Source organism: Pinus tabuliformis, chromosome Q, assembly GCF_031772625.1.
Source record: "Pinus tabuliformis cultivar Carrire ecotype Pingquan chromosome Q, CPIR1, whole genome shotgun sequence".
NCBI classification, from domain to species: Eukaryota; Viridiplantae; Streptophyta; class Pinopsida; order Pinales; family Pinaceae; genus Pinus; species Pinus tabuliformis.
The window spans coordinates 258,279,477-258,292,213 of NC_142296.1; the positions used below are offsets into that span (position 1 = coordinate 258,279,477).

A 12,737-nucleotide genomic window follows, 5' to 3' on the forward strand; every position below is an offset into this window, starting at 1 on the left:
GTTCTGAAGTAATTATTGGTCATTTTACTATTATGGACAAAGTAAATTGTTAAATAATTAGTTACTATGTTGGTTGGGTTAGTAAGTAGTAACTTTGATAAAGTAATAAATACATTTAAACTGTGTTTCTAAGAGAGTTTGGGAATTCACGGATGAACCTCAGTTACTCTCTTCTCCCCAAATAATTATTAGTTAAGGCAGTTATTACCTTGTCCCTTTTATTTTTTTCCAAGAAGAGGAAAAAAGATAGGCAGGAAAGGGGACTTTTTCTTCCTAGAGCTGAACGGGTTTCAGTGGGGAGAAAACCTCTGGACATTATCTTTCTAGGAGAAAGAAAAGGGATTGTGTGCTGGACTATGTGTCTGGAGGCTAGAGAAATCTAGTACTTCTAACTAGAAACTGTGTCTGAAGGAATTGAGGAGCTCGGGGGGAGAAGCATGGACGCAATATCCAACTTCTCATTGGTTAGGTGGGGAGGTTTTTCACCTGTGGAATTCCCAGCTTTTGACCTTAACAGAGTTCACAAATAAGTATCTGAAAAATGTACATTTATATAGGTGCTTTTACTTTGTGCAGTTGAAACAAAGAAAAATACATGGATTACTTTTATAGCAGTATGTTTGAAAAACCTGGTTGTTTGTATAGCAGATTTTTCTTAATATGTTTCCTTAAAAAATAGTATGGTAAAGTGTTGGCTTGTATGGGCCTGACCTAGGTCTAGAGGTGATTTAGCCAAGCAAATCCTGGTACTACTGACCCTTTCGGCAATAGTCCACGGAGCGCGCGCTAAGGTCTCACTCGAAGTAGTATGGGAGGGTGCTAGAACCAGGTTTCCGCACCCTAGGGATGTCTGATGGGCTTCAGGAGGTTCACGGTCCGACCTGTCACTACGCGCACTTGCTATTCCTTCGCAACCTATGCTGTTGTTTCCACGCAGCCCTACTCAGGGCGTGACCCGTATAATACCCAAGTTCCTTGTTAATTAACCGATTACTTAACTTGTGTTTGTAGGATTTATGGTTATTACAACATATTCAACAATCATATCAGTGTGTACAATACATAAACTAATACAAACATAAAGAAGATAATGCACAACAAACACACAGAAATAAGAATCAACTTCTCTTTATTAATCTTCAATCCCGCTTACAGACTCGACACCGCCCTGCACACTCAGCTGCAGGGGTCCATGCACTCAGCTGCGGACTCTACTAGGCCTCTGCGCATTCAGCTGCAGAGGCTCTTCCTACTACTACGACCCAATACTTAGAATCCTACTCTAAGCTCGAACCATTCCTTCGCTACTCACTTTATCATCTACTTTTCCACTTACAACTTAGAGCCTCGCTCTATTTATACAATCCCATGGTCCACGGACCATGGGTAGGCCGACATGACTTTACATTACATTACATTACTTTAGGGCGGACAGCCCTATGACTTAACCTCTACTTCGCACTCTGTGCCCACAATTCGTAGAGTCTTACAAAACCTTTGACCAAAACTTGGGCTTTGAGCCCCAAAACCTATTGTGGGGGGATTCCATGCCCAACATAAAGAGAAGATTGTTAACTAAGATAGAATCCATGTAGATACTGCATGTAGATGAAATAACTGCTAAGGAAAACATTTAATATCTGAAACAACAAATTAATATATAAAAACAGTAAAAGAAATGATACTGATAAATTTATCTGTGTAACTAAAAGAAGACATGATTCGCATCTCTGTGATTAGTTCTAGTGCGAATGACGAACATTGGGATAGGGTTGCCAAAAACCAAGAGTTTTAGTAATAACGGTAAATACCCTATTTATTACATAAATAAGAGTTCTAGATATTAGCAATGCTCTAGTAAATTGTGAAACCACATTTTGATGGAAAAACAACTTAGTAATAGAACAGTCCGCAAAATTATATGCGATAATGGTTGAATTACTACTCGATTAGCCAGAGACCAAGCTGTTTCCAGTAGTCTCTTGTGTAGTCCCATAACAGAGTTCAATTCTGTGAGCATAATGCAATAATAATTATAAATGAGAACTTCTTAATTAAAAACTTGAATCTAAAACTCTCCCAAAGGGACAAACAATAATGTGCAAGATACCCAATAACAAAGCTTGTAGTGAAACTTAAATGTAAAGAGAAAAGAACACGTTCCAATATTGTCATTCATTAAAATTAAGGTCTAGAATTCTCATTTTGCAGCAAAATGTAACCACCATGGTTATGAAAAAATGTAAATGGATCATTCAATGTTGACACCTAATCCTCAACGGATGGGTGAACTGGACAGTCATCAAGAAGATGAACTGATCCGTCAGACTTATGTATATAAATGAAAGTTAGCTAATGAATAAAGCAGTCAGTTTTTCTTCCGCTCATTTAATTCTGGAGTTACCCTGGCCTGACATGGTATCAGAGCGCAGGTCCCAGATGGGATTCCTTGTAACTCCTCTGCCTGAAACGTCTGCCTGGCTATAACGCCTTTGTCTGCATAAACGTTAGTCTCTCTGCGCATATGCCTGACATAGCGCTGCCACTGCTGAGACTGTTGTCCTCTGCCCTGAGCACTGCCAACGCATCTGACATGCTCCTCTCTGCTTCCGTTTGATCTCTCATTTGCCCAGCTTGGCTCACATTTCACCGGTTCTTGAAAGGTTTCTTTCGCTCCAGCCATCCGCTCCTTTTGTGAAGTAATCCAGCGAATCTCCTCAACGAGGATTCACTAAGCCAAACCAAAGTTGAGGGCATAGGTGCCGTGTAGCACAAACCTGTGCAGTGATTCCCTCTATCCAAGCGCTGGCCTATCTGTCCCTTTGTTTGATTCATCTTCACCTAAAACCAAAGGACTGAAGTCTGGGAGCGCAAGCAATGGATTCTCCCTCAATGAGTTCGGATTTGCAGAACCTTCTCGAGTATTGAACGCTGGCCTATTTATTTGCGTGAAATTTGTTAGTTGGCAGTCCGTTTTCTCAAATTCCTCAATGCTATATGTGAATAGCGGATTCCAAGTCTTTCATTTAAATTTTTAGACTTATTTTCCATTGGTAATGTGCACAATGTTTATCGAGTGAGCAAGGCGGATTACGACAAGTGTGTGACGACTAGTCCCCTGGAAAAATACGAGACAGGCCCGGCCTCCATTACTCTCAACACCACCGGCCACCATTACTACATCTGTGCAGTTTCCGGCCACTGTGCCGCCGGCCAGAAGGTGAGCATCAAGGTCTCCACTGCAGCTGCTCCCGGCAGTTCGCCATCGCCGGCTCCTGTGTCTTCTCCGGCTACATCCACTTCGTCTCCGGCTCCTTTGATTGTCGGCGTTTGGCTAACCTTGTATGCAAGAAGGCCGATGTCATGTCATTTTCGCAGAACGCGAAAAGCTTCAACAGTTGCCAGTAACGCTGGGTATTACAAAGACTGCAAGGGCTTTAGTATTATGCAGTTAATTTTTTAAACTTCAGTATGGCGGTTTCTATATATCGTTGAGCAGTTTCCAGCATTACATATATATTTGATATATTGATATATATTGAAGTGATCCTTGAAAGTATTATTGCGGTGTTTCCAGCATTACATATATATTTGATATATTGATATATATTGAAGTGATCCTTGAAAGTTTTTTCTCAAAACATAGTAATATTGCAGTGATATAAGAAATGCTGATGCAAACGTTAGAAGAAAATAAAGTGCATAAGGCTGTGGCATAAGAATTTTTTTTTCAGCAGAAGTTTTTTTTTATCAATAGAAGTTTTTTTTTTTAGCAGAGATATTCTTTTACAGAATGCATTCAATCATTTCTATGGTCGGAATAGTTCTCACTGGCAAGGAGAACTATTCTGAATGGTCTCGGATGGTAAAACACACCCTCATCTACAATGAGTTGTGGAAAGGAGTGTGTGTCGGAGAAGAAGACAAAGACCCTGTGCAGCCTACATCAGATAAAGAACTTGTCATTTGGGAAAACAAGAACAGCAAAGCCTATGCATTGATTGCAGCATCTGTAAATGAAGAAGTAAGTCGTCATATTTCATCCTATTCCACTGCCTTTGAAGCTTTACAAAAGATGAAAGAACTCTATGATTCTCATTCTGCACTTGAAGTTGTTCAGCTCATGATTAAACTCTTCACTCTTGAACTGAAAAATAATGATCCCCTTGCTCTTGCATCTGAAATAAAGTCTATAATGCATGATATTAAATCCACTAAGGTTGAGCTGGATATCTCTCTTATTGCCTTTCTCAAAGCACTCTATCCTACCTACTCTAATTATCTTGAGTCTTTACAAGCAAAGGGAAATCTTAAAGACATAACCTTTGAGTCTCTTGTGAAAAAGTTTGCTGAAAGAGAGAAAGCCTTTGGAAAGAAAACAGTCCCTGAATCTTCTAAAGAGACTGTTTGCCTTGCTCATAAAGAAAAGCATCCTGCTCAAGATTCTACAAGAGGAAGAGGTGGACGAAGAGGAAGAGGAAGATACTTCAGAGGCAGGGGGGCAGACATTCTCAAGCAGAAAAGGCAGATCTGCATTGCATTCGCTGCAAACGAAATGGATCACATGATGCTTCTACATGCAAGCTACCATGGGACAAAATCAAGCAGAGAAGAAATCAACAGAAAGGTAAAACTGATGACACAGACAAAGGTAAAGCACATGAATCCGCTCACTATATTGAGGCACAATGTAACATTGGAGTAAATGAAGATTTGTTTAATGCTTCACTTGCTTCTTCGAAAAATGACTGGTTGCTTGATTCAGGAGCAACCTGTCATATGACTCATAGGAAATATTTTTTTGAATATTTCACTGACAATGTTGATGGAGAAGTATACTTTGCAGATCAGTCAAAAATCAAGCCATCAGGGCTTGGAACAATCAGGCTTAAACTGCCTGGTCTTCCAGACTTTCTTCTGGATCATGTTCTATATCTCCCACAGCTCAAGAGAAACTTGTTGTCCCTGGTCCACATTTGCCAGCAAGGTCACTCCATTCACATGTTTGATGGAAAGCTTGAGGTAAGAAAGGCATCTGACCACTCACTTGTCATGAGGGGTATAGAAGAAGAAAGACTTCTTAAACTGCAAGGAACCTCTGCTCATGCACAACATTTCTCATATATTTCTCATCATGAAGAAGGTACACTTCCGTCAAGTTTATTATGGCATGCTAGATTTGGACATTTAAACTATGATAGTCTCCGCTTGTTGAAGAAAAATGGTGTTGCTGGTTTGCCTACAATTCCTAGAAAACATAAGCAATGTGATGCTTGCATTCTAGGAAAGCATAGCAAACAGTCTTTTCATGATTCACATTCAAGAGCACATAGGAAGCTTGAACTCATTCATTCAGATTTATGTGGTCCAATGCCTGTTTCTTCTGCAAATGGAAATAAATATATCATGACATTTATTGATGATTACACCAGAATGTGTTGGGTTTATTTATTGAAGAACAAATCTGATGCTTTTCAAACATTCAAGAATTTTCATAAGTGGATTGAAAATGATGCACAATCTCATATTGGGTCTATTCGCACTGATAATGGAAAATAATATACATCAAATGAATTTGAACACTATCTTCGCCAACATGGGATTAAACATCAAACAACTGTACCTTATAATCCCCAACAGAATGGTGTAGCAGAAAGAATGAATAGAACAATCTTGAATATGGTACGATCCATGCTTTTCTTCAAAAATGTAAAGATAATGTTTTGGGTTGATGCTGTTCTATGTGCTGCATATATAAAGAATAGATGTCCATCTAGTGCTATAAGAAACAAGACTCCTTATGAATTGTGGTATGGACATGTTCCTTCGGTAAAACATCTCAGGATCTTTGGTTCCACCTGTTATGCTTTAATACCCAAGGTACATAGAAACAAACTTGGTGCTAGAAGTTGTAAGTGTATCTTCCTGGGGTATTCAAACACATCTAAAGCATACCGCCTCTATGATGAAGTAAATAAAAAGTTTGTTTATCTAGAGATGTCATTTTTCTTGAATCATCCAAATCTGACAGTGTTGTTGAGCGGCAACTTGATCGCTTGGATAGATTCACAAAACCGAAATCATTCCAAGAGTTTGATAATCAGATTCCACATCTTGAAGGGGGGATTCCTATACTAGATCAACATGTGGAATCTCCTTCTGAAGAACAATCTCCCCTGCATGACACTCCAACAACGGATGATGCTTTAAGTGATGTAATTGATAGAATTGGGAGACTCAATCTTGATTCAGACCCAACTCAATCAACAGAGCAGCCTGGACCATCTCAGAAAGGTCCCCCAAAGTGGCTGACAAAGACACTTGAATGTGTTCATCCTGATGAAATTGGAAAAACAGGAACCAGAAATACAAACCGACAAGATGGAGGTGATGTAGATAACTCTAATTCACCTGTTGATATGGATGTTACTTATGATTGTGAATTGAACTTGTCTACAGATTTTGAACCAACTTCCTTCAAAGAAGCTGCTTCTCATGATGAATGGAAAGAAGCAATGCAGAAGGAGTATGATGCCCTCATAAAGAATGGCACTTGGAAGCTGGTTGATCCTCCATTTGGAACCAAACCAATTGGCTGCAAGTGGGTCTACAAGAACAAATACAAAGCTGATGGCTCACTTGACAAGCACAAAGCTAGGCTTGTGGCAAAAGGTTTTGCACAGAAGGAAGGGGTCGATTATGAGGAAACTTTTTCCCCCACAGCAAAATGGGCCACCATCCGGACACTCTTTGCACTAGCTGCTCAGAATGGTTGGAAAGTCCATCAAATGGATGTAAAAACTACATTCTTGAATGGAGATCAAAAAGAGAATGTTTTTATGTCCCAGCCTGAAGGATTTGCTGTGAAAGGACATGAACATAAAGTATGCAAACTTGTGAAGTCCTTGTATGGCCTCAAACAAGCACCACGAGCCTGGTATGAAAAACTAACTGAGCATCTTCTGAAACTCAACTTCAATCATTTTGATCTTGATGATGCAACTTTATTTGTCAAGAAAGTTGGCAAAACAGTTGTATATCTTGTGGTATATGTAGATGATCTTTTAATGACAGGGAACAATGAAAGCTATATTGCATCCATAAAGAAAGAATTAGGAATTTTTTTTGAAATGACTGATTTGGGCTATGTTCATTACTATCTTGGCATTGAAGTAACCCAACATCCAAAGTCCACATTTCTTTCTCAAAAGAAATACATTGGAGATTTGTTAAACAGATTTGGCATGACAGAGTGCAATCCTCTTTCTACTCCAATGGAACAAAACTTGAAGCTCACATCTATTGAAGGAAAGGAATTTGAGGATGCAACAAAGTATAGACAGCTTGTATGAAGTCTCATCTACCTCACTACTACCAGACCAGACATTTCATTTGCTGTTGGAATCCTCTCCAGGTTTATGCAAAAGCTTTGTGAGGGACATTGGTCTGCTGCAAAAAGAGTTCTAAGGTACTTGAAGGGAACTCAAGACCTTGGAATCAAGTATAAACAGGTGGACGACTTCAACTTGATTGGATACTCTGATTCAGACTTCGATGGAGACAAAGAAACTGGGGTATCTACTTCAGGATATGCTATGAGTCTTGGATCAGGAGCTGTCTCCTGGAGATCACGCAAACAATCAGCACCAGCAGATTCCACAACAGAAGCAGAATATGTGGCAGCAGCTGAAGCAACGAAAGAAATTGTGTGGCTTAGGAAAATTCTTGAAGATTTGCAGGTAAAACAAATACAATCAACTCCACTCATGATTGATAACACCTCTGCAATAAAGTTGGCCAAGAACCCAAAGTTCCATGATCGTACTAAGCACATCAATACTAAATATCATCTGATCCGACATCATGTTGAGGCCAAAAGAATCCATCTCCGTCATTGTTCCACAAACGAGCAAATTTCAGACATCTTCACCAAAGCTCTTGGAAGAGAAAAGCTTGAAAGATTCAATACGATGCTTGGACTCACCAACATCCCTTCAGATTAAGGGGGGGAATGTTGACACCTAATCCTCAACGGATGGGTGAACTGGACAGTCATCAAGAAGATGAACTGATCCGTCAGACTTATGTATATAAATGAAAGTTAGCTAATGAATAAAGCAGTCAATTTTTCTTCCTCTCATTTAATTCTGGAGTTACCCTGGCCTGACATTCACAGTTCTGGCAGCCTAGAAAGCTCAGAAGCTAAAATTATCAGCGAATAAGTCTGGGCCAGCCAGGGCCATTTACAAAATCAAATAACTATATTAACAAGAGCAGTCTGGCCAGTTGGTGTTATCTCAACAACAAGGATAAGTAACATGAAAAGAAATTATTTGAAAACCAAACCCTTAGCGCAAGGGCGTGAGAGCCAATGGCCTCAGACAACCTAAATCTCAAGTTCAAATGACTGTATTTACAACCTAATCATGAAATTGCAGATACCCATGCAAGATTCGGAGTATGCCAAACAGAACTTCGACCATTAAAACCAGAACTCTCATAGAAGCTATAAGAATCCAACCTGGTCAGTCTGGGGTCCGAATTGATTCTGGTGTCTCTAAAACCCCAACCCTCCTCAGATATTGGACCATCGATCCAGTTACCTGTGTCACCAAGAAAACAACCCTTGTTAGATACAACTATGCTCAAATCTGAACCAAAACTATGACCAAGATTTTAAAAAAAGAAACTGACTACGTATTACCTATTTTGGGTATAAAGAAACCAACTTTGAAGCACAAATAGAACACCGACCACCACCAGGAGGCACCCCCATAGCTTCAACAATCCTCATGTTATCTAACTATAATAAATTGAGCAGAGGCAACAGGTAACTGAGAATCCTATGCCGCAATATATGTAGGGAACCTGCTATCGAATAAGTCAAATGCTGGAGAAGACTATGTAGCACCCAAGAAGTGGGAGCAGAGGAAAGAAACTGAAGAATTGGGTGAGTTTTTCAGGCTGCAGAGAACACGATCAGGGAAGGGTTATAGAACCCTCTCATCTTTGGTGTAGGAACACAAACGGTCACCTGCATCCAACTCTTCAGAAGCCATTACCTTAACCCTAACCCAAACCTCCAGAACCATTGGATCTCCCTCATATGCATTTACCAGAGGATTAACTCCAAGTGGCAGGATTAATGGAATGCATTTGGATGGTAGAAGGAGTACCCTTGGGATTGAGACATCCTCCTTGAAAGACAAGAGCCAGATGATCAACTCATTCATAAATGTAAAGCCGTCACATGAATTCTTTTGCAGTAGCTTGTGTAAGTCCGAACAATATGCATAGTACATATCTGGTATAAGGTTAAGTTATTAAGTACCGATTAGACCTTGTCATCACTTATCTAATTTATTGCAGGATTAAACACAATTATATCGATTGTTTAAATATAAATTTTTTATATATATTATTTAGAATACTAGTGTGATTGTTACAATTGGTATCAAATCCCTTAGGTTACCACACTAAGGCCTGAAAGGATGATTACTAAATAACAACTAATTATGATACACAGAGGAGAAGCTGGTTTAATAGGAGGCAAGGAATAGGATGTACTCCGTCAGAAGGAACAACAGGACCCAACCTAGAAATGTGGGTACAACTGGGAGAGACAAATCAGAATGCAAATGCAGCGTTATTGGAAACAGTTCAACAATTACAAACAAAGATGTTGAGTTTAAGGGCGGACAATGAAAGATTGTGACTTGAACAAGAAAGTATTATAGAAATTATATCAGACAGACATTACCAAATAAATCCTAAATCCATCCAAGGTGAGGAAAACACAACAGGATCTGATAGATAGTAGGAGGAATGTCCGAAATCAGAAGGAGGATGGACTAGATATGAAGAAGAATCCGATAACGTCTCTGACAAGAAAGGATTTAAGAAGCAGAAAATTGAACTCCAGGGGGAGTTCATAGAGATCAAACCACCTATATAATGGTGAAGCCGAGGAGGCAGCAGAGGCATGGCTAATTAACATGAACAAATACTTTGAAATATATGAATATGACAAAAGTTTGAAGGAAAGATTAGCAATATATCAGTTACAAGGCAAGGCCACCCTGTGGTGGGAGGAAGTTAAGACCATCCAAGAAATTGATGAGAAAGAAGTTACATGGAAACAATTTCAGAAACATTTTAAGGACATATATCTGACTGAAAGGTTCTACAATGATAAGGAAAATGAGTTCCATGACTGAATATTAGGACAACAGAGTATGGACGAATTCATAGCCAAGTTCACTTCCCTATTAACATATGTACCTTACATCTGCGAGGAGAAGGCCAAAGTGCAACACTTCATTATCAGTTTACCTGTCTATATGAAAGAGAAGTTAGAATTTGACAATCCTAAAAAAATGGACGAAGCATTTTGAAAGGCACGGATCTGTTACTAGAAAATGAAGCAGAAAAACGAAGGTACCAAAAGTTGGTCAAATAAGAAGGGGTAGAAAAATATCTCAATCAGCAAGAACATGAAAAAGTCCCCGTATTCAGGTCGAAAAGGATTGAATGGAGTTGCAGAGAGAAATCAACAAAAGTACAGACCTCCAAATGAAGTAAAGCAAGGCGAGGCATCCAACAAGTTGGAAGCAAGTCAAGTTTCCAAACCTCACAGTGTTGGGGTTGTGGGGAACCCCATTACTACAAAAATTGCCCCCATAGAGCAAGGTCAGAACTAGTAACAAAAATTCAAGAAGCTTCTATTGTCATAGATATGGCAAGAAATATACCCAGGATTAATGTAGCACTGGAGGATCGTCAGAGAGAATATTAGCCAACAATGGTGGAGCTTGAAGGTAAAATATCAAACCACCCTGTTTCCATTTTAATAGATCCTAGGGAAAGTTTAAGCTATGTTAGCCCCCGAATAGTTGATTTATGCCACTTAACAAGCATAAAGTTTAAAAGCCCTTGGCTGGTTCAACTAGCCACAGGAGAAAAAAGGACAGTTAGTGCGAAAGTAGAAAACTGTGTAATGGAATTAGTTGAGCAGCAGATTAAAAAAAATTTAAACATGCCACCCCTAGGCTCTTATGACGTATTGATCGAGATGGATTGGCTGGAACAACATTGGACCATAGTGAACTGTAAGACTAAAACGATTAACTTCTTGACTGATAAGGGAAGAATATTAGAGGTGTAGGGTATTAAAAGAGAAGTTAAAATATGACCAATTACAACCCACCAGTTGGGGAAGTGTATGCATAAAGGTTGCCAAATTTACGCAATCCAAGTGGGGTACACTAACTCTAAGGATAAATTGTCTATCCTAGACCAGATACTGGTCGTCAAAGAATTTAAGGATGTCTTTCCAGAAGATATTCCTAGTTTGACACCCAAGAGGAACCTTGATTTCACTATAGAATTGGTCCCTGGAACTGTCCTAGTTTCCAAGGCCCCTTACAGGATGAGTGTTCTTGAGTTAACAAAATTAAAAATGCAGCTTCAAGAACTATTGGATAAGGGGTATTTTCGACCCAGTGTGTCTCCTTGGGGAGCCTCGGTCTTATTTGTGAGGAAAAAGGATGGTACCTTGCGTCTGTGTATAGATTACAGACAATTAAATAAGTTAACCATAAAAAATAAGTACCCTTTACCACGAATTGATGATCTATTTGATCAAGTGAAGGGCGCTGACGTATTTCCAAATATAGATTTACGATTGGGATACCACCAGATTCAAATTAAGGATGAAGATATATACAAAACAACGTTTAGAATGTGGTATGGTCATTATGAGTTTATGGTTTTACCCTTCGGACTCACTAATTCTCCAGACACCTTCATGAGTATGATGAATGGTGTTTTTCACCCCTTCCTGGATAAATTCATTCTTATTTTTGAGGAAGAACATAAAGAACATCTTCGAATAGTGTTGCAGACCCTTAGAGAAAATTAGATTTACGCTAAGTTCAACAAGTGTGATTTTTTAAGGATCAAATTCAGTACTTAGGACATGTTATTTCCTCCGCTGGTATAGCGGTTGATCCAGAGAAAATCAAGACTATCATGAACTAGCCTGTTCCAACTAATGTGGCAGATATACGCTCTTTTATGGGTCTTGTTGGTTATTACAAGCGATTTATAAGGGGATTCTCTAAAGTTGCATACCCAATTACTTCCTTGCAGAAAAATGGAACAATTTTTAAGTGGTGCAAGGAATGCCAAGAAAGTTTTGAAACATTGAAGCATTTACTCACTATTGCACCTATATTACAAATTGCAGACCTAGAAGAAGATTTCATAGTTTGTACTGATGCATGTAAAGAAGGTGTAGGTGGAGTTTTAATGCAAAAGGATAAAGTAATTGCTTACAAATCCCACAAGTTAAAAGATCAAGAGCAGAGATATTCAGATTATGATCTAGAATTAACACCAGTAGTTCGCGCTTTAAAAGTATGGTGACATTAATTACTTGCAAAAAGATTCCTACTGATCACAGATCACAGTAGCTTAACAAATCTCTTTAACCAACCCTCCCTGAATGCATGCCAAGCTAGATGGACTGCATTCTTAAGAGAATTTGACTTCGAAATCAAACATTTGAAGGGAAGGGAGAATCGAGTGGCAGATGCGTTAAGTAGGAAATTGCATCATATCTACGAAATTTCATTCAGTCAAGTAGAATATGAATTCACTAGTCAAATCAAGGAGGCAGCACAAAAGGACCCAAAATATACATATTTTTGGCAGCAAGCTAAGGCTGCACAGAACTC

At 39.1% G+C, this 12,737-nt stretch overlaps 1 protein-coding gene across 1 annotated transcript; it reads left to right on the forward strand.

The window, feature by feature from the left end:
• The first annotated feature begins 2,877 nt into the window (after positions 1 to 2,877).
• On the forward strand, positions 2,878 to 3,463 carry LOC149219153 (uncharacterized). The gene is made up of 2 exons (XM_089386719.1): positions 2,878 to 2,896; positions 3,039 to 3,463. Exons 1-2 carry the CDS (start codon positions 2,878 to 2,880, stop codon positions 3,461 to 3,463), a joined length of 444 nt encoding a protein of 147 aa, XP_089242845.1.
• Positions 3,464 to 12,737: the final 9,274 nt, after the last annotated feature.